Consider the following 21709-nt stretch of genomic DNA (forward strand, 5'->3'; position numbering starts at 1 on the left):
ATATTTTCAAAATATCATAAAAAAAAATACATAAATAAAGGAAAAAACAACACATAGTAAAAAAAAAAATAATAGAATACACATATCTTTAAAGACAAGGTAAAATAAAGTAAGAATTGATGCTTAGCGCCATCTTTTAAATAATTTTAGAAATGTCTTAAAAATAGTAATATCTTGTAAATGTCTTAAAAACGTCTCTTCTAACGTCTTCTAATTATCTAGTTACGATTAAAATAAAATATATTTTAAAGATATATTTTATAAATAAGACATCCTGAAAATATTGTGATTTATAAGAAAAGTAATTTAATACTTTAATAAGACGTATTTAAGACGCTTTTAAGAAATTCTTATATTATTTAAATCGTATGATAATGCTTCAAAAGTTATCAAGTATTCTTTTATAATAGATTAAACAATATATATAAAAACTTTTTAAAGAAATATAATTTATTATAAATTATAAATTTATAATTTATAAGAATATATAAAAAGAGTTAAATTTTCTGTTTAATCAATTAAATCGTTCGTGATTTCATGCACAAATGGGTACGTAATACATGAAATTTATATAATAAATATTGGTAAAAATAATTAAAATATAAATTTTATTTTATTATTACATATTTTATCGTTACGTACTTGATATATGCTGAGTACTAAATTTAATTTTCCACATTTAATATTTTTAATAACAAAGTCACAATCGCGGCCATTATGAACGTAAGCAACGTCATAGCTTCAGTAAAGGAATTTCAGAACACGATAGTTGAACGTGGTGTAAATTTTCATCTCAGAGTGTGCGTAGATTAGTCGATTCTTTTTACGAAATTACATCTCTTGGTTCGTATTTTATGACAAATCTTTATAACATGTTGTAGAGTAATACATACGAAAATGTTCTATGGCTAATGAAAACTAGTCATGAATTTCGGAACTGTAGAATGTCCGTTGCGTAGATCAAAAATAATATACACTACAGGCGCCATTACGTTGCGCCATCTGGATATCATTACGAAGAAATTATATTAGCTAGAGTTTGGAAAAACTTTTGAATAACGTTATTACTCTTTCTGATTAGGAGTATTGTATAGTAAAATTAACGAATTTAAAAACTAATATAACGCATAGTAATTACATTTGCGTTATGATTCAGTATAGGAGTACGTACTCCTAATGATTATATTCACTTAACCTCAATTTGAATGAAAAATGAATACCTGTGACTATGAATATATAATTTTATATTTGTCTTACGGTGATAATAAAAAAATTCAATCTTTCTTGAAAAAGAAAATCGAAAATTTTTTTAATTTTGCAAGAAAAGACGTGAACTTCAAGAGCTTGGAAATATCAATAACGACGGTATTTTACAAGTAACAATAACATATATTATCTAGTTTAACTAATTTTTATTACTTTTTAAATCAATAAAATTATATTAATAGGATGTGCTATATGTAATAATTTTATAAAAAATTAAAAAAAATAATAAATATCATAATCACAGCATGCACAAGTAATGTTACAAGGATTTTCATTTTTACATAAAAATCAGGTAAATATATTTATCTTTATTAATATATATTTTATTAATAATATATATATATATATATTAGATTTTATTAAGTTTTTATTGCTTTTTTCCTTAGGTTATACAAATTTTTTAAATATACATTTAAAATACAATGGAAATATTTTAAATGACTAGATCAAAAATGCAGCACACTGAAATTAAAAACAAGGATCATAATTATAGTGAAGTAAAATTGCATAACCTTCAACATATTGGTAGTAATATTCAAAATGCATATGACAATGATATTAGAACAACATATAAATCAAACAAATCTGGTATAATATCAAACAAAGAAGTATTTGGTCAAATTAAAAATATTAATGAATTAAAAAGAATAACACCGCGTGTAAAATTATTGACTCATGATGCAAATAGCTTAAATGAATTAACTAAAATTTCTTTGCACAATAAAATATCTGCACAAAAGAAATTATCAATATTGGAACAAACAAAACAGGAATTAAGAAAATATTGTAGAACTTGTGCTGGTTTAAAACTTCCGTTAGTTGATATTTTTAGTGAAAAAGGTAATCAAATGAGATTAAGTCAACAAATAAAACATTTGGAAGAAATAAATCCATATGATAGTTTATCAACTCAAATGTGTATGGATTGTATTTGTGACTTAAAAATGAGCTATAAATTTTTTATGCAAATTAAGAAAGCAGAAGTTAAATTAAAATCTATTCATATTACTCTGACTGATACAGCAACAAAAAATATAGAATTAAATAAAATTCAACCTGTAGGAAATTTTGAAAAGCAAACGGAGAATGTTGTTGAGAGTATTGCAACAAATCCATCTACAAGTAAAGAAAATAATGAACATGCTTCTGTACCAAAAATATCTGCAATCTTTTCGTTAAAAAAAAATGATCAAGAGCTTTCAAAAAGTGGAAAAGTAAATCTTGAAAAATCAGAAAGTAAAACTGAACTCGAAATTTTTGAAGATTCAACTATTCTACAAAACAGTGATGACAATGAATCTATAGAAGAGTTTGATCCAGATGATCCTCCTTTTCAACCTGATAGTTCTGATGTTGCAGATTCTGATGATGAAGTAGTAATACCAAATGCAAAAAGACGACATTTTCAACAAAAAGAAAACATCAAACAAAGTTCGCAGTCAATTTTTGTTTCCGATAATAATTCAATATCAGATAATAAAAATATTGATTGTAATCAAACGACATATAATTATGATACGCGTTTAAAAACATATATTAAAATAGAAGATACAGAGAGTAATAATCAATCTATTGAATCACATAGCATCATTAATTCTGAAACTATATATAATACTGAAAGTACAAAAGAATGTTCAAAACAACCAAACATATTAAAGCGCAGATTATTATTGCAAAATAAAAAAGGATCCATAGAAGAAACTGATGAAAATATTTGTCAGTCCAATATTTCTGATAAAACTGGAAGTCATAAAGATTTAAAAGTACAAAAACTAGATGTTAATAATTCTTTAAACATTAACAGCAATCAAGAAGATGGGATTATGTATGTTACAGTGAAAGGATCTAAACCAAATGAGATATTGTTAGTGAAAGTTAAAAAAATGGATAAACCATTAGAGAAAAAGGATGATAAATCTACATTGAAGAAAAATTTTGACATTAAACCAATGGAAAAAATTTTAAAACGATATGAAACATTAGCTACAAAAGAAAAAGATTTATTTTCAGAACGAACAAAAAAATCCGAAATAAGAGAACAGATTATAGAAGAGCAAATAGAAGAATATAAGAAAAAGCGAGAAAAAGTATTAGGTGGACATGCTAATATTTCGCATCCTTTAAAACTTGAAGAATCTCAAACTCGTTATTTTAAGCGTAATGAAAGGCAAGATAATCAAAGTTCTTTTACACATATAGAGAATGATACTGTTATAGACATACAGTTTAATAAAGATGATAATGAATTTAATGAAAACGTTAAAATTGAAGATGATACTTCAGAAATTATAGAATCGGTCAAAGAAAAATCTACTAATGAAAATGCTTATGTAAATACCGAAGAGTATTTATCGCGTTTAGCAAAACTTAAGTTGAAATGGGAAGAAGCAAAAAAGAAAAAAGAATCTCTTCAAAAAGAATTAGATGAATCGTATACGGAAGGAAATATTGAAAAATTAACAAGAATTTTAGGAGAAAAAGAAAAAAATTTACAAGATTTTCAAGAATACTTAAAACAAAGTAAAATTGTAATTACAAGATTAAAAGATGAGGATATTATTTCTCTTTATGAAGATAGAAATAACGCAGTGCTTAAAAATAATTTACCTGATTTGATAGACGAAAGTCAACCAGCAGATTATATTCCAGAGGAACATTATTTAGAATGTGATTATTGTCCAGAAACATTTGCTTCAAAAGATGTTCTTGAAGAACATTTGAAAATGCATGACTATAAAATTATGCATTTTTGTGAAGATTGTATGGAAGAATTTCCAACAAATAAAGCAAAACGCAATCATAATGTAATTTGTATAAAAAAATTATTATGTAAATATTGTGACATGATGTTAGATTCAAAAGGAAAAAAACGTCAGCATGAACAAAAACATTGTGACAGTATGTATGGACAATTATGCGATGTATGTGGTGAAAAGTTTAAACATCAAGGGACATTAGATCAACATGTAAAAACACAACACATGAGTTGGGAAAAAATATATCAATGCCCAAAATGTCCTAAAAAGTTTGCATTCAAACAAAAACTTAGTTTTCATTTGAAATCTGTACACACAACATTAAGAGCCTATTTGTGTGAAGATTGTGGAGCTGATTTTAAAAATCCTGCAAGTCTTAGACACCATAGAATACGTAAACATCAACCTGTTGGTAATAAAAGAGAATGCCCTGTTTGTCATAAATTAGTACCATTTTATAGTCTTTCAAAGCATATGCATACTCATAAAGCATATACTATCCAGTGTCCACACTGTGATAAAATGTTTAAAAATAGTTCAACTTTAAAACAACATGTAAGAATTCATGAAGATCAACGCCAATATCGATGCGATACTTGCGGTGTTGGATTTAATAGACGAGATGGTTTAAGATTACACATGAGAGTACATGAGAAAACTGATAGTAGAGGGTTAAAAGAATGTTCGTGTCAAGTATGCGGCGAAAAATTTCCAAATCACTCAACACTTGTTATACACAGAAACCGAGTTCATAAGGATGGTAGACAATATACATGTCATATATGTAATAGATCAATGATTTCAACTAGATCATTAGAATGGCATATGTCTCACATACATAATGAATTGCTTCCTGGTGTTGTAAAGGAAGATATAGATGGACCACCAGAAAAGAAAAGAGCATCGTGTTATCATTGTAATAAAACATTTAAAACAGAAATGATTTTGAGGACACATATTAAAAATACACATATGGAAAAAGATCCTATGAAATGTTTAGATTGCGAACTAACATTTACATCTGAAGTAAGATTAAGACATCATATGATGGTTACACATAACAGATTAGAAGGAACTTTGCCATGTCCACATTGTCCGAAGAGATTTGTAAATCAACTCAGATTAAAAACTCATATGATATCTCATTCTGAAGAAAGGCCATACACTTGTGAAATCTGTGGATTTAATTTAAAGACTAAAATACAGTTGATTAAGCATCATCAAAATAGACATAGTGATGAAAGACCTTTACAGTGTAGATATTGTCCTTGGAGATGTAAACAAGTTAGTGCTCTTGTATGTCATGAGAGAACTCATACAAATGAACGACCATATTCTTGTAGTGTGTGTAGACAACGTTTTAAATATTTAGGTGATAAAAATAAACATGAAAGGCGACATGAAAGTTTAGGAGGATCTGGATTTAAAAGAATAGTACTTGGTCGAAATATTAAAGCTAAAGTACAAGAAGATTCTTCTTGTTCTGAGCATGAACAAGAAGTCTTAGCTAATACAGAGCCTCAAGTTCCTGAAAATGAATATCAAGAACAAACAGATCAACAATTTGAGGAGGAACAAATAGTTAAGTTCGAAGAAGAGCAAATAGTTAAATTTGAAGAAGAACAGATAGTTAAATTTGAAGAACAAGAAATAGCAGAAGAATACGAACAAGTATATGAACAAGTAAATATAATTTTTTTTTTTTTATAATTTTATTTTATTTATATTAAATTAACTTTTTATATTTTATTAGGAATATGAAGAAACATCCAGAGAAGCTTCGGATGCAGCAGAAGTTATAATGAATATGGAAGATACAACTGTTTATACTGAAGAAGTAACTGCAGATAATATTGAACCTGCAGAAATTATGGCAGATGAAATGATGACAAATGAAATACTACAATCAGGTGCTGTAGTTCACTTGCAACAAGAAGATGATTCAGGAAAAATACAAGTGATCCCAGTGATGTTATCTTTACCTGATTTAACTGATGCAAATACAGAAGTCAATTTAGCTACTGCATCTATTATGTATAATAATTGAATTCAATTTCGCATTTTATATTTGCGATATGCTTTGTATAAAAGAATGATTTTTACAGTTTTATTGTGGTAATCGTACATTTAAAAAAAATGTTTATTTGATATAAATAAGTAGGGGTTAAATCACATTCCTATAGACCCAATTTCAGAATATTCTAAAATGTATATTTACTTTCAGTATATATAGGTTTCATTATGTTAAAACATTAATTATGTATCCAAAGGGCAGAATAGTTATCTGCTGTCAAAATAGCAGTTTTGTAAGATTAATTTACTGTGTGAAAATACTTATTAAAACCAATTTAAGATTGTAAAAAGAATGATATAACAAATTTTATCTTCATAATGTTTTTCGATACAAAATTTTCGTTTAACTATATAAAATAAATAAAAATATCTGTAGTATGATATATAAAATATTTTGTACAAATCTATAAAAGATGAATAAGTATTTTATTTGATAATGCAAATACAAAATTTCAAGATTAATAAAATTAACATTGTTCATAACCACATGTCTACTTATAAATTGTTTGTGATTTAAATTCATTTACTTTTTGCTTTTTGATTACTAATACTTTGTTACCTATTTATTTATACTTATGTTATAAGTATTCTTTGTTTTTTAATTTGTAAAGGACTGGAAATATTTTTAAAAAAGTCATGCATTTTATAGTTATAAAGAATAGTAAATTAAGGAATTGTCAAATATTTTTGATTTTTTCAATAATTTTTTTGCATAACTTTATACAAAAATATTTTTCCAATCTGTCAAATATATTTATATATATTTTTAATATAATTTTGTATGGTTAAATATTATAGATTTATTATAGACTTTTATATATTATATAATGCTCAAGAGTTAATATTTGTTTCTTTTTTTTTCTTTTTTCTTTTTTTTTTTTCTTTTGGCTTTATGATAATAATTTTTCATATTATAATAAATTAGAAATTTTTAATAATAGAAACTGTACTTCTGTATTATTAAAATATAAAAGTACAGTCAAATTTATGTATTTATATACAATTAAAATTTTTGTATACATTTTATTGAAAAATTCGTCATTGTGACTACTATACAGCCAGGTAAAAGATAATTTTTTCTGAAAAAATAAAAAAAAATTTAATACATTTTTTTCATCCGAAATTTCGTTTTTGGGAAAATCGATTTTAAAAATTAGATATGCAAAGGAAGTATAAAGACTTGGCTATCTTGCCATTTCATTATGCCATTATATTATCTTTATTTATATTAGTGTTTATAAACATAATAATAATAATAATAATAATAATAATTTTATAGGTTGAAATAGCAAAGAGTGTTTCTGAATATTATTTATCGAATTATAACTATTGTTAAAAATTTCTGTCACCGCATACATAACTTTTTTTCAATGAAAAAAAATGATTGAATACAATAAAATTTTACATTTTTTAATTTTTCAAAAATTTTTTATTTTATTTATTGTTTATTACGTATTGATTATCTATTTTTTGTTTTTTTTTTATATATAAATAATGGTAAAGAAATATAAAAAATGAAAATAAAGAGTTTACATTAAAATTTAGCAACTTTGATGATCAATATATTTTTTCCACCATAATCGATCTATCACAAATATTTTTAGTTTAAGAAATTTATTGTTTTTTTAAAGTACTAAACTTTTGTTGTAATATAAAATACAAAAATAAAAAATAAGAAACACTTTTTGTTATATATTACTAATCATATTATCATCAGTGCTTATAAACATTAACTTGAATAGAAATAATTAGTAACATAATAACACGTAACTAAAAATATATATTCATTGAAACTGTTTGTTATAAATTTTCAAAATTAATTTTTTCCAAAAAATTTTATATTAATTTTTTTTCTTATAGAATCTTATTTATTATAACTTATTATTAACTTATAGTATGATTACCGGTTTATACTGAATATTGCATAATTATTAAAACTTTTACGAAATATATTTTTTATTTATCACATATTATAATAAATCATATATTCGCATATTTTAATTTTTCAATTTTAACTTTTATTCATTTTTCTATGCAATCAAACTTTTATAAATTATATTTGTATTTTATTGTAGTAATAAAAAAATTTGAATATTAAATATCTCTATATTTAAAATATTTTACAGATATTTATTCTAATTATATTTTTCTATATCTTATTAAATTAGATATAACTTTTTAATGTAGGGTAATATATATCTTTTAAATACAATAATAAATCATATATTATATATATTATATATATATTTTTATAAAATTCTTATGAAGAAAATACAATTAAATTTTATATAAAATAAAATTAACGTATATATTATACGTTAAGAATAAATATATATACATACATATATATATACATATATATATATATATATATATATATATATATATATATATATATATATATATATATATATATATTAAGTTATCTAAAATAGATAAATATTGAAATTACTGTACTGTACAAGAAAAATGTACAAATATACAAATGATATTAATATCATATCATTTTTAATATTTTTTTTACTTATTTTTTTCAAGATAAACACTTTTCTTTTAAGTGTTTGCAATAATTTTTAACATGTTTCATGATAAATTTTTATTTCTCTAAATTTTGATAATATTGTGCAAGAACAATCCACGCTTTGGATGACATAAAGCCATCAGGTGGATTTTTACCTGCTTTTGCTAAACCTATAAAAAAACATTATATATGTTTTAAACTTCTATTTTTTTATTAAATCAAGTTTTTAATTTATATTAAATAATAGATGTTTTTTTTAGAAATATAATATATAAATAAACATATTTTATATACATATGTATGTAATATACATATATATATTATTATACATACAACGCATTTTTGTCCCTGATATAAATTCAAAATCTTCTTTTCGTTTCTCATCAAAGAAAGACATTTTTTTATATTTTTTATCATATGCTGCAACTTTAAATGGTATGATTTCTAGTGATTGTAAACCTCGAGCTATTGAGAGAACTCTGGCTCCATGAGTAGGATCATAAAGATTTCCATCTGGTGTTGCATTTTTATTAGGATGTGGTATACCAGCAGGATCTCTTCCAACAATATAAAAGTTAGCACCAGCATTCATTCTGGCCTTTGCGTGCCATTGTACCTAATAATAAATAAAATGGATATAAAATTCCATCTGACATGTTATTATATAGAATTTTCTACAAGATAACAATATAATTTTAAAATCTCAATCAGTAAAGTTATATAATTCTACATTTTTATGTTTTTATTATAAATTTTATATATATATATATATTTTATATATATTTTATATATATATATATATATATTATACAAAAATATTTAATGTTATAAAATTATTAAATTATTAATTTATTTTTATTGTTTTATTCTTATATTTCTTATAATAAAATTTAAATCTTTTATATTTTGTATACTCTATTTCTTATTCTCCATTATATTTTATATATATATGTATATATATGTAGAAATTATATATATGTATATATAATTAAAAATATATATATATAATGATCACATAATCAATGTGAAAAAAATAATAGTCTTCTTAAAGAAGTTTTCAATGATTAAATTAAAAAAAGCAGTATAATAATTAATTCAAATTGCCAGATTTTAATCTAACTCTACGAAATTTATTTTATAATATAAATAATAAATGTATATAATATAAACATAGTAATATTATCAAATCTTAAAATCGATAATAATTAAATTTACAAATAAATTTTAAGAATATTTGTGAAATGCAATTATAAATAAAAAAATAATAAAAGCAATATTATAATTTTATTTATTTTATTGTATTATTTTATTGTATTGTATTATTTTATTAATTATAAAACAAATGAAAATATAATTAAAATTTACCTCAATTGGTCCTGCATACATCATTGGACTTGGAAAAATTGCTAATAATGTAGAACTAGCATCCAATACTCCTTCATTAAGTACAGCTTCATGTTGTAGAATTCTTGTATGTAATGGTACATCATCATCTTTTGTCCAACCACCCAGAGGATGTAACAATAAAACAGGATTTTTAAATCCTCTATCTTCTAATAAGCGTTTTTTTGTATCCTATAAATACAAATATAAAATATTTATGCAAAAAAATTTATTATATAAATTTATTATAAGTTAACAAATTAACATACTTGCATTAATAATGCATGACCATTATGTATAGGATTTCTAAGTTGAAATGCAAATACAGCATCAGCTTTCATTTTTCTACATTTTGCTCTAATTTCATTTGGAGTAAGTCTATATTTATCTAGACCATCATGCCATCTAATCCTTTGAATAACTTCTACATCACCACCTACTAACCAATCGCCAGATTCATGAATTATTTTTACATATGGATGTCCTAAATTGTTAGTACCAAATTGCCAACCACATCTTTCTTCTTTTCTGTGAAAATAAAATTCAGGCCTACGTAATATTGCAAGAGGTTTATATTTATATTTCAATGTAAAAGCTGAAAGCCCATTCAAACGTTGCTTATCCTCTGCATGTACAGCAAGGACTATGGGAATTGATTGGTTAATTTCTTTATCATCTTCAAGAAGACATTTTAAATGTTGAGTCTAAAAATATTTTAAAAATAGTTTATGCTTGTAATAATAATAATTGAATTTTTAATATTATTTTTATATTATTACTTTATATTTTATATTAATATATATTATATATGTATATTATATACCTGAAGATATTGATGTTCTCTCATAAAACCGGTAAGAGGTGCTGCCCAACCTTCTGCTAAAACTTGGAGCCATTGTACATCTATTTCACTAATTTCTAAACTCTGAAGAGTAGCTGCTTCTGTTTTGGCAGAAGATATTCGTGATTCTGGAATGAACAACTCCCGTATTGGTATAGAAGGTTTTTGAAGTATTGGTATAATACAATGTTTCTCCAGAAGATCAATAACAGTTGCAGCTGATTCTTCTGGAGTACAGTTTTCAGTGATTACCACTAAATCAGGATTTGTTGGTCTTTCATACATCTGATCTATTCCAGTAAAACCTTTGATTGTGCCTTCACGTGCTTTTTTATATAATCCTTTCGTATCCCTAGCTTCACACACATTAAGAGGTGTATCAACAAAAATTTCAAAAAATGGAAGATCCGACATTTTATGAATTTGTCTTGCCATTTGTCTATCTTCTTCAAATGGTGATACAAAACTACATAAACAAATTTGACCACTATCGGCAAATAATTTTGCTACTTCTGCAACTCTTCTTATATTTTCTTTTCTATCTTCTTTGCTAAAACCAAGATTGCAGTTTAAACCACTTCTTACATTATCTCCATCAAGTCCATAAGCAGCAATTCCATGATTAACTAAAATAGCTTCAACTTGAAAAGCTATGGAAGTTTTTCCTGCACCAGAAAGGCCTGTTAACCAAACTGTACATCCTCGAAAACCTCTTATACTGCCTATTGCTTGTCCACGTTTTGCTCTTGATACATGATGTGCTTGCTCTGATACATTGCTACAAGTCTAATAAAAATTTTATTATTTATAATACAAAAATTAAAAAAATAAATATAAAATATTAATTTTAAATATTCTTATTAATTCTAAAATTTAAATAATTTTATCTATAAAATAATAAAAAGAACTCATCTGTCTTAAGAGTTAAATTAAAATAAATATATATAAACATTTTAAATATTATGTATTGTACGTATATGTTTCTTAATAAAAATATCTTAGAAAATATAAATGATATGTACCGTCATCATACGTTTATTTGGAGTTTCGTTTGACATAACTATATTATATCTTTGACTTCGTAAATATATATATATTTATGAATGCACTTGTATACGTGGCAATTGATCGCGAATGTAAGATAAAATTTTAATATATTAAATATTTAATATAAAAATAATTGTTTTTAAAAAAAAATAAGAAAATAAATTTTGATTTTATTGCGATTTATATATGTTTTTGAACATTAAAATTAAATAAATAAAAAATAAGAAATTCTATTTCGTGTCAGTGATACACAACTGCAATAGTGAATAATACGAAATATGCTCTAATCATACTATACTATAAAACTAGTTCGAAATGTTAACACTTTAACAAACGATGTCAATTTATAATTGTAATACATTTATTCTATTTCTTAATTATCTTTAACATTTCAAGAATATAAATTCATTATAATTTTAAATATGTTATTAAATAAAAAAACTAAATATATGTATTTTATATTTATATATTATTAATTCTAATTAGGAGAATATTGAATAAATACAATTAAATTATTAGTAATATATTTATTATGTTTTAAAAATTTAGAAAAATATTTTAATATAAAAATAAAATATTAGACATTACAAAACTAATATTATAAACTATAATTAGTATTATAATGATTATAAATTTTTTTTTCACTATTATATATTTTATTATTGGACATTTTATCTATTCTATATATATATGTATAATATATTTGGATAGTTAGGAAAATAGTATACATACGAATTATTATTCAATATATCTGTTGCGTTGCACTTTAATTACAAAATACATAGGTTTAATAGATCCAAAAATATCGTTTATATAACCTAACAATATATATTTTGATTTATTTTGAAAATCTGAATAAATTAAAAATAGAGATGTTCGAATATATAATTGAATATTTAAAAACGTAGTTTAATAATCACTATATTAAATATTTTAATAATATTTTCAATCATTCCTACAAGATATCTATTTTTTTCATTATTTTATATGAAATTGTATTCTTAATTCTTTAATATTTATTTATCTTAAAAAAGTATAAATAAAATTTATGTAATACGTAATTATTTATATTATATAATAGATTAATGGATTTTATTTATGTTAAGTATTGATTTATTGATTTATTGACATAGATTAATACTTTTTTCATATTTGAATATATTATTTGAATATAATATTATTTTTATTCTAAGATTATAAATATTTATTCAAGGATATAAACAAAATTATGATAATAAATAAATATATGTATTCTAAAAAATATATATCTCTCTTATATTTAAAGATTTTTTTTTTAAATATATATGAAAAAAAAGAATTATATATATAAAATATTATATTAGTTATTTATTCAAAAGTATATTATGTATATAATTTTAAAACTTTATATATAAAAATTAATTCATTAAAAAAAATGTTTATTTTCTAATAAATTTAAAATACACATAAATATATATTTAAAACATGTTTTTTTTATAAATTTAATGCACTATTATACTTAAATCAATACAATACATTTATTTATAATTTATATTATTTATATCATTTTCATATTACTTTTTTTTATTTTTTATTTCCCATAATCCATTTCTAACAAACCTTTGTGCTGCATCTTTGTTTATATGAGGCATTAGAGTTTTCTTGTCATTAATTTGTTTTGCACGTGTCATAGACTTCTTTAAACGATCATTTTCTAATTTTATTCGATGTTTTGCTGGATCAATTCCTATATAAAATCAAAATCTTATATAAAATATTTAATAAAAACACATATTTTATTAAATTTAATTAAAATTTTTTAAATTATTATATAATTATTAATTCTTTCTTTTATTTTACCTTCTGCACGTAAATACATCCAAAACATACTATTTAAACAATAAGACATTAATAGATTATATTCAATTTTATCTGTGTTAGAAAGTTTTTCATATATCGCAGGATCTGTAGCATATTTAATTGTATCTTCAATTTTCAACGTTATATCGCGAAATTGTTTAATTCTTGTAATAATATCTGCATCGTGTGACAATTCTTCAAAATCTGCATCCATGTTTATTCCGGATGATGACACTTCTAACCTATAATTTATTTAATTTGTATAATGAAGTCCTTCAATCTTACAGAAAAAAATATCCATTAAATATTCTATTATAAAGTAATTTAAAATAGTTTCTTCTTTTATTCACAATCTAGATGATTCTTATGATGAGAATTTCAAATCATAAGATAATATTTGTTTTAGGATATTGTACATTATTTGCAATTTATTCTTCAATGTGATAGATTTTAATATTTTTTTAATTTATTTTTCTTACTTTGAAAGATTATTATAAACTTTTTTATATAATCAAAAATTTAATAATTTGTTATGTTATCATGTGAACTTAACTTTATATTTAACTATCATGATCGTGATAACATTATAAATAAGAACTGAAATTTGAAATCATTATTACATGTAAAAAATAACAAATGTATCTATCTTATTATTTGAATATTTAATATAATAAATGATATAATAAAAAAAATTAAAATTTAAATATTTAAAAAATGTTATTTCTACAAAACATTTGATTTTGATTAGATTATATTACAATAATAAAACAATCATAATTTTTTTTTTAAATTATTTTTGTTTTTTTACTTTCTTTTAATTCAGGTACAGTATACTTTTTTTTACATATGTCAATGTTATTGTTTAATATAATAAATTATTTTTTTATGATCTGAAGAAAATGAAGTTTTGAAAATCTTCAATTAATACAATGTAATTTAATCTATGATTAAAGCATAAATTTAAGAAAATCCAGAATTTTAAATAAAAATTAGAACAAATATATTAAAAAAAAAATCTTTTTCGAATTAATATTCTTCTACAATAAATAATTTCAGTAAATTGTCTTTATAAAAATAAAAATTATCTATGTTTTAAATTAATCGTTTTAATTTTTTGTGTTCTCTGTTAAACAGAATTTCAATACCAATAGTTATCAATATAAAATATAATAACCCTTAATTATTCCCTACATTTGCAATTTTAAAATAAGTTCTTAAAAATCTAGGGAATTACATTTTCGAAATACATTTGACATCTTCTTTACAAGTAATTCATGGAGAATCAAACAGCTGATTTGTTTTATGGTAGAACACATGTCGTGGTAGGATGTTATAATATTACAGTATTTTTAATGTAAAGTAATGAAGTTTTAACAAAAAAAATTGATACTTACATAGTAGAAAAAAGATATTGTTCATCTTTATTTGAATGTGCGATGAAAAAGAAAGAATTATAAGTTGTTTTTAAAAAATTTTCGTCTAAGAAAAATGGCTGACCGTGATAGCGCATCTGAAAGCGATTCAAGCTCGATCGACGGAGGGCCAATAATGATGCCACCGTCTCCTGTAACTAGAGAACAACTTCAAAAAAGAATTGAGTCACTACAACAGCATAATCGTGTTCTTAAAGTTGAATTAGAAACATATAAATTAAGAGTAAAAGCATTACAAGAAGAAAATCGTGGTCTTCGGCAAGCCTCTGTCATTATAGTAAGTTTCTTGTAGTATATCTTATCAACTAAATAATATATTTATTTATTAATTATAAATATTATTTAATTGCAAAATATTTTATAATGACATACCTCATTACTCAATATTTAAAATATTTAATTTTAGGTTAAATTAAAAGAATTTATTCGCTATAAAATATTTTTTATACAAAATTATGTCTTTTTATTATAACTATTTTCCAATATTATATATTATTTGAAATATATATATTTTTATATGATTATATTTTAATTTTTTTTTTTATTTAATTTTTCATAATTTAACTATATTCAATATATTAATATTTACATAAGATATTTTTGTAAAATAATTTTAGATTTATTTATTTTTATTTTTTTATTTAATAAAAATAAATTATATGTATATCATTTATAAATAAAGACAAATCTTTAATGAATTTTTAATAATTGTAAAATAATTTAAATATTTGATTCTATATTATTTATATAAAATACTATAAATTTGAAAATTGTTTAATATAAATAGTTATTAATATGTTGATAAAATTAATAATTGTAATTATATATAATATATAATTAATTTTTTTTTATTCAAAATTATATTCAAAATTTTAAATTATTTAATTTCAAAATGAAATTCATAATAATTTTTAATTTTCATATATTTCTATTTTAATAAATTGTGATAAATTAAATATTTTATTATTTTGTTAATTTTCTTGTTGAATTATATTATAGCAAGCTAAAGCTGAGCAAGAAGAGGAATTTATAAGTAATACATTATTAAAAAAAATTCAAGCTCTTAAAAAAGAAAAAGAAACTTTAGCACATCATTATGAACAAGAAGAAGAGTGTTTAACAAATGATTTGTCAAGAAAGTTGAATCAATTGCGTCAAGAAAAATGTAGATTGGAACAAACTTTAGAACAAGAACAAGAATGCCTTGTGAATAAGTTAATGAGGAAGATAGAAAAACTTGAAGCTGAAACACTTGCAAAACAAAGCAATTTAGAACAGTTACGTAGAGAGAAAGTAGAACTTGAAAATACACTTGAACAAGAACAGGAAGCATTAGTAAATAAATTATGGAAAAGAATGGATAAATTGGAAGCTGAAAAACGAATGCTTCAAATAAAATTAGATCAACCTGTGTCAGATCCTGCTTCGCCAAGAGAAATCAATAATGGTGATACTGCTACCAGTCTAAGTGCACATATTCAAACTTTAAGAAGTGAAGTAGCCAGATTAAGACATACCTTGTTTATTTCACAACAAGAACGTAAGAATTTTTATTATACAATAATGTGAATTTATTTGTATGTTTTGAAATTTATAAAAATACAATAATGTATTATATTTGTAATATTCAATTTAAATATGCTATTATATTGCAGTTTGCTAAATTATTTTAATTACAAAAAAGTAAGGAAAAAATATTTTATTTAAATATTTTCATTGATATTTTATTATTAATTTTTTAACATTTAATGTAATATAGAATTTAATTATAAATTAAAATGTTATAAATCTTTTGCATAGCATTTAAAATATTATTAAATAAATAAAATATTGAAAATATTAAATTAAAAAATGAGAAAATTATAATAAAAAAATAATTATAATTAAAAAAAGTACTTACATAGATATTTTAAAGCATATTATATATAGTAAAATACATATTTATTATACATATACATTTTAGATACAGAAAAAATGCAACGATATGTAAATGAAGAAAAACAAATTCGTGAAGAAAATTTAAGACTTCAGAGAAAATTGCAATTGGAAGTAGAGCGTCGTGAAGCTTTATGTAGACATCTTTCGGAATCAGAATCTAGGTAAATAATATTATAAATTAAATAAATATTTTAATTTGATATTTAAATTTAATTTATTTATTAGTTTGGAAATGGAAGAAGAACGGCACTACAATGAAATTGTGATGTCTGGTGGAAATATTAGAAATCGTACTGTTTCTAGCCCAGTACCATACAATCCTTCACCTAGTTCCTCTAGACCACTAAGTCCAGGTAATCATAATAACATAATAAAAATGAAATAAATTTATTATTTTTATGTATATTATTATTATTATTATTATTTATATATCATTATGCGAAATATCATTTATTACTTATATATATATGTTTATATAGAAATATATATTTATTAATATATATCAACATCATTTATAGGTTCATCAACCAGAGAGGGATTTAATACAAATCGATGTTATGCTTGTGGACAACCTACTACAATTCCGTTTGCAAGTTCATCGCCTCCTTCCACTGTAAGTTATATTTATTTTAAGTTACAATAATTAATATATTAATTAATTAATCTTAATTAATGTATTACATAATATATTATATATGTTAAAATTGTATTAATCTGAAATATTTAATAATTTTAAATAGGGTCATGTGGTAACCTCATCCAATAGGCGCACATCAGATAGATTCATTAAACCTGCAATTCCACCAACTATTGTAAGTCCAAGTGGTCCACCAATTGCGACTAATACAACTACAAATACAACTGGTGGATCACCAATGGATATTACTAAAACATAAGTCAGTTGAATTCATCTAATAACAAATATTTCATCGTGTATTCGTATAAAGTACTTTTTTGTTGATGCATTTTTGCTATGTGATTGTATAACATACTTGAGAGTTATTTTTAAAAATATTTTGTTTTTTAACATTTCAGTCATTTTTTTCTGTTTTTATGATAATAGTATATTGCGCATAAATTAGTTTCGAAATAACCATAAAATTGAATATTTTATGAATTGCTCTGTATTTGGTATCAAGTCGCTTAAATCTTTCTTCAAATATATAAAATAGTATTTATAAAAAAAAATTTTAAAAAAAGAAAAAAACAAAAAGAAATATAAAAAAACAAAAATAATCATATATAAAAATTCTGAACTGCTTCAAATAGCCTAACAGAATGAAAATTAATGGGAAGATCGCTGTTCTAATTTCCTTTGCATTTTATTATTATTATTATAAATAACCTAATGCATTTTTTAAATCTTCAAAGTAGTAGTATGAAAAAAAAAATATTACTTTTTAATTTAAGTATATAGGTAATAGAAATAAATATTTCTGTAGCGGTTACTATGTAACCTATTTAAATTTTAATATTTTTTTCTTGTAATATTAGTTTTTATAATTTGATTATATGGCATAATATGGTGGATAATATAGTTTTCAAGTTGCATAACTATAATTTTGTATGATTAATATTTATAATGAAAATAGAAGAGCGAGAACGACATTTCAAATTAATATGCCTTAAAAAAATATGCAATTACAGGTAAAAAAAAAAGCGATTAACAAAGAAATAAAAAATGAAAGTTTCTCAAATTTCTTATTTAATTTTTTTTTTTTTTTTTTTTCAAAAATATTTTATTTTTTAATATCTCAATTATGATTTGTTTAATACTTTATATACAATCACATAATGTGAGTATTTCAAATATAAGCATTTGTATGTGTTTAAAATCAACAAAACTAATATTGTGATGATAACATCTACATGACATTGTTGCATTTAAATGCAATCATATGAAACATTTGAAAAAGAAAAATTATTATAATTAAATAATATATTTCAAATATTTTGTTGTATTAATAATGTACAAGTATTTCAATTTAATAATGAATAATATTTAACTATTTAATTTGGTTTGGTAAACATACCATTATTTAATGCATATAATATTTGTTTTTTTTTAATCTTTAATAATATTGGTCTTTGACAAAATGAATATGTTTGTCAAATATTAAATTAATATATTTTGTGTGCCTTTTAATCACAAAATTTGCAATTTTGTAACATATGTCATGTAATATATTTTCAATTGATATTTATATAAATGTGATAAAATATGACATAACAATCTTGCGCTATATTTTATAATAATTTAAACATTATTATTTACTACATTGGTGCTCAAAAAAACGTGAGATTTATGAATTTGTTATTGAAAATATGTTATGGACAATATTTTTTGTCCTTTGTTCAGTAATAAAGTAAAAGATATATAATTCATCTTTTAGTTAAAAAAAAAATTCTACCTTTGTATTATAGAACTTTCTATGATAAAATTTCTATGTGTAATATTTGAGTATCATATATGTCACAATATTAAATTATAAAATCATTAAGAAAATGCAAATTAATATCACATAAAAGCTAATCTAAAATCATAAAATTACTGAGAATTAAATGGTAAATATTATATGATAATAACAAAAATTAATACTTTTTTTATGCTTTATAAAATAGATGTTTCACGAATACTCTACACATGAATAAAACGTTGCTACATTATACAGAATAAATGTATTAATTGTCACATATAAAGAAATTTTGTTAAAACATAAAATTATTACTCATTGATAGTTATACAGACATACTTCATTATTACGTATTATGTACTTTACTTAAGCTTTTATGAAATACAGTCACTTTTTTGCTATTATTTTTGTAAAATTTATTGCTATCCTTATTTAAAGTTAAAATAAAATAAAAATATTATATTAATAATTTAATAAAATACTTAAAAATATGATATTTATTTAAATATTTTAGCAAATACAATATATATAGCAAACACTACAATTATTTTCATAGCATATTAAGGAAGAAGTATAAATTTTATGTACATTTTTAAACTTGTTTTCATTCATATGTTGACAGCTTGAAAATTAAATTTTGTCATGAATGCTTATACATAAAGAATAATTTATTTATTGGAAAATTTGTATTATGTTACTTATAAAATCTAATTTTCTAAATTGTTAATATTATGTCATACCGTTTTTTTTACAAGTAGCCACAACTAATCTTGCAATTATTAACCACATAATCAAAGAAATAGAATCTTCATGATAACATGGCCAGCTTAATAAACTTTGTATAGGCCATAATATGCCTTTTGGTAAAATTATTACAGGTTTATTTGTATATAGATATAATAAAATCAACATTAATAAACCCTGAAAATGTGAATAATATGATTCATTAAATAAGTTAAAAAAAATAAATTAAAAATTATAATAAAAATAAATAAATATTTACTTATATTATTAACTTAAATACTTACATTTAATATGCGAAAACCATATGTTACAGATATTTGTACCTTCAGTCTGGAAGACAGTCTCTCATTTGCTAAATAATGAATATATTGTTTTATAAGATAAATTTAACAATAAATAATGAAAAGAAATGCAAAATAAAACTAAAATTTGATATGATATAATAATAATTTTATTACTTCATATTTTAATCATAAATTAAAAAATTTTAATTCTTGATTTTAATTATCATTATAATAAATTATAAAAAGTTTATAAAATATGAAATATATCTAATTTATTATTTCTATAATATATCTTTTATAATTCTATCAATAATTATATTTATTATTGATTTTTAATTTGTAATATTTTCAATATAATATTATTTTACCTTTTTCTTTTAATGTACTTTCTAATTTATTACATTTACGTTGAAGTTTTGCATACTTCGAAAATTCATCTACTATGGATATCCCAATCATTTCTTGTTTTAAATTAATCAAATCATTTCGTAATTCCATATCATGTTTATTTATTGTATATAAACGAGATGTAATCTATAATAAGAATAATAATTTATAATAAATATAATTAAGAAATATAAAATATCATCAATACTTACATATTTAATTAAAGATGGGAAAATGTATTCTAAAAGACAACTTATAGTTGATATTATAAGTAAATTCATTTTATATTTTCAATAAGATAAATCTCATATTTCTTATTGGATATTAATCAAAATATTAAATACCATCAGAAAATACCTTTCGATTTTTAATAAAAAAGGCTTTGGAGGTTACAACATTATATGACTACTTATGTTAACCTAAACATATGAAAAGATATATAATAGATGGACAACTTAATTATACTAGGGATAAATAATTACAAGTTTTTAAATTTTATTTAGTTGGCATACTAAAATATTGATTGCGACATTTTCTTATTGGTTTTGAATAACAGACTTATTTTTTTCTTAAATTCTTAAATCTCGAACATATAATTTTCTTAACTTTTTTAATTTATTATAACTTAATATAATTATTAAATAAATTTATACAAAATAATAATTAAAATTTCAAAATAATAATTAAATTTATTAAATTTCTATATTTCTATTGAATAATAAATTAATATATTATATAAATATGATTTATCATTTTGAAAAATTAATATAGAATTTTTAAAAA

At 21.6% G+C, this 21709-nt stretch overlaps 5 protein-coding genes across 7 annotated transcripts; 2 read left to right on the forward strand and 3 right to left on the reverse strand.

The window, feature by feature from the left end:
- The first annotated feature begins 518 nt into the window (after positions 1–518).
- LOC100578404 lies at positions 519–6589 on the forward strand. Of its 3 annotated transcripts, XM_016914479.2 has the most exons (4): positions 527–1365; positions 1449–1558; positions 1653–5705; positions 5776–6589. In XM_016914479.2, exons 3-4 carry the CDS (start codon positions 1704–1706, stop codon positions 6067–6069), a joined length of 4296 nt encoding a protein of 1431 aa, XP_016769968.1. In that variant the 5' UTR covers positions 527–1365; positions 1449–1558; positions 1653–1703; the 3' UTR covers positions 6070–6589. The 3 variants fall into 3 exon arrangements, with proteins under 3 accessions (XP_026298982.1, XP_016769968.1, XP_026298981.1); XM_026443197.1 differs by having other exon boundaries at positions 519–1558; positions 1653–5693; XM_026443196.1 differs by having other exon boundaries at positions 527–1558.
- A 2040-nt stretch (positions 6590–8629) lies between these two features.
- LOC409460 (bifunctional 3'-phosphoadenosine 5'-phosphosulfate synthase) lies at positions 8630–12167 on the reverse strand. The gene is made up of 6 exons (XM_026443296.1): positions 11863–12167; positions 10823–11626; positions 10269–10703; positions 9982–10191; positions 8950–9232; positions 8630–8786 (listed from the first exon to the last, which is right to left on the reverse strand). The coding sequence occupies exons 1-6, from the start codon at positions 11896–11898 to the stop codon at positions 8692–8694; spliced, it is 1863 nt and encodes a 620-aa protein (XP_026299081.1). The 5' UTR covers positions 11899–12167; the 3' UTR covers positions 8630–8691.
- Positions 12168–13295: 1128 nt separating this feature from the next.
- On the reverse strand, positions 13296–14320 carry LOC725049 (nuclear nucleic acid-binding protein C1D). The gene is made up of 3 exons (XM_003251294.3): positions 14206–14320; positions 13727–13968; positions 13296–13613 (listed from the first exon to the last, which is right to left on the reverse strand). Exons 2-3 carry the CDS (start codon positions 13938–13940, stop codon positions 13441–13443), a joined length of 387 nt encoding a protein of 128 aa, XP_003251342.1. The 5' UTR covers positions 13941–13968; positions 14206–14320; the 3' UTR covers positions 13296–13440.
- Positions 14321–14987: 667 nt separating this feature from the next.
- LOC551682 (coiled-coil domain-containing protein 6) lies at positions 14988–18642 on the forward strand. Its single transcript, XM_624071.6, has 6 exons — positions 14988–15436; positions 16159–16699; positions 17123–17258; positions 17323–17450; positions 17616–17710; positions 17838–18642. The coding sequence occupies exons 1-6, from the start codon at positions 15215–15217 to the stop codon at positions 17991–17993; spliced, it is 1278 nt and encodes a 425-aa protein (XP_624074.1). The 5' UTR covers positions 14988–15214; the 3' UTR covers positions 17994–18642.
- Positions 18643–19990: 1348 nt separating this feature from the next.
- LOC100577285 (tail-anchored protein insertion receptor WRB) lies at positions 19991–21351 on the reverse strand. Its single transcript, XM_006569135.2, has 4 exons — positions 21139–21351; positions 20908–21073; positions 20540–20607; positions 19991–20432 (listed from the first exon to the last, which is right to left on the reverse strand). The coding sequence occupies exons 1-4, from the start codon at positions 21205–21207 to the stop codon at positions 20241–20243; spliced, it is 495 nt and encodes a 164-aa protein (XP_006569198.1). The 5' UTR covers positions 21208–21351; the 3' UTR covers positions 19991–20240.
- Between the last annotated feature and the right edge of the window lie 358 nt (positions 21352–21709).

The sequence above is a fragment of the Apis mellifera genome, linkage group LG10, assembly GCF_003254395.2.
Source record: "Apis mellifera strain DH4 linkage group LG10, Amel_HAv3.1, whole genome shotgun sequence".
Taxonomy (NCBI): Eukaryota; Metazoa; Arthropoda; class Insecta; order Hymenoptera; family Apidae; genus Apis; species Apis mellifera.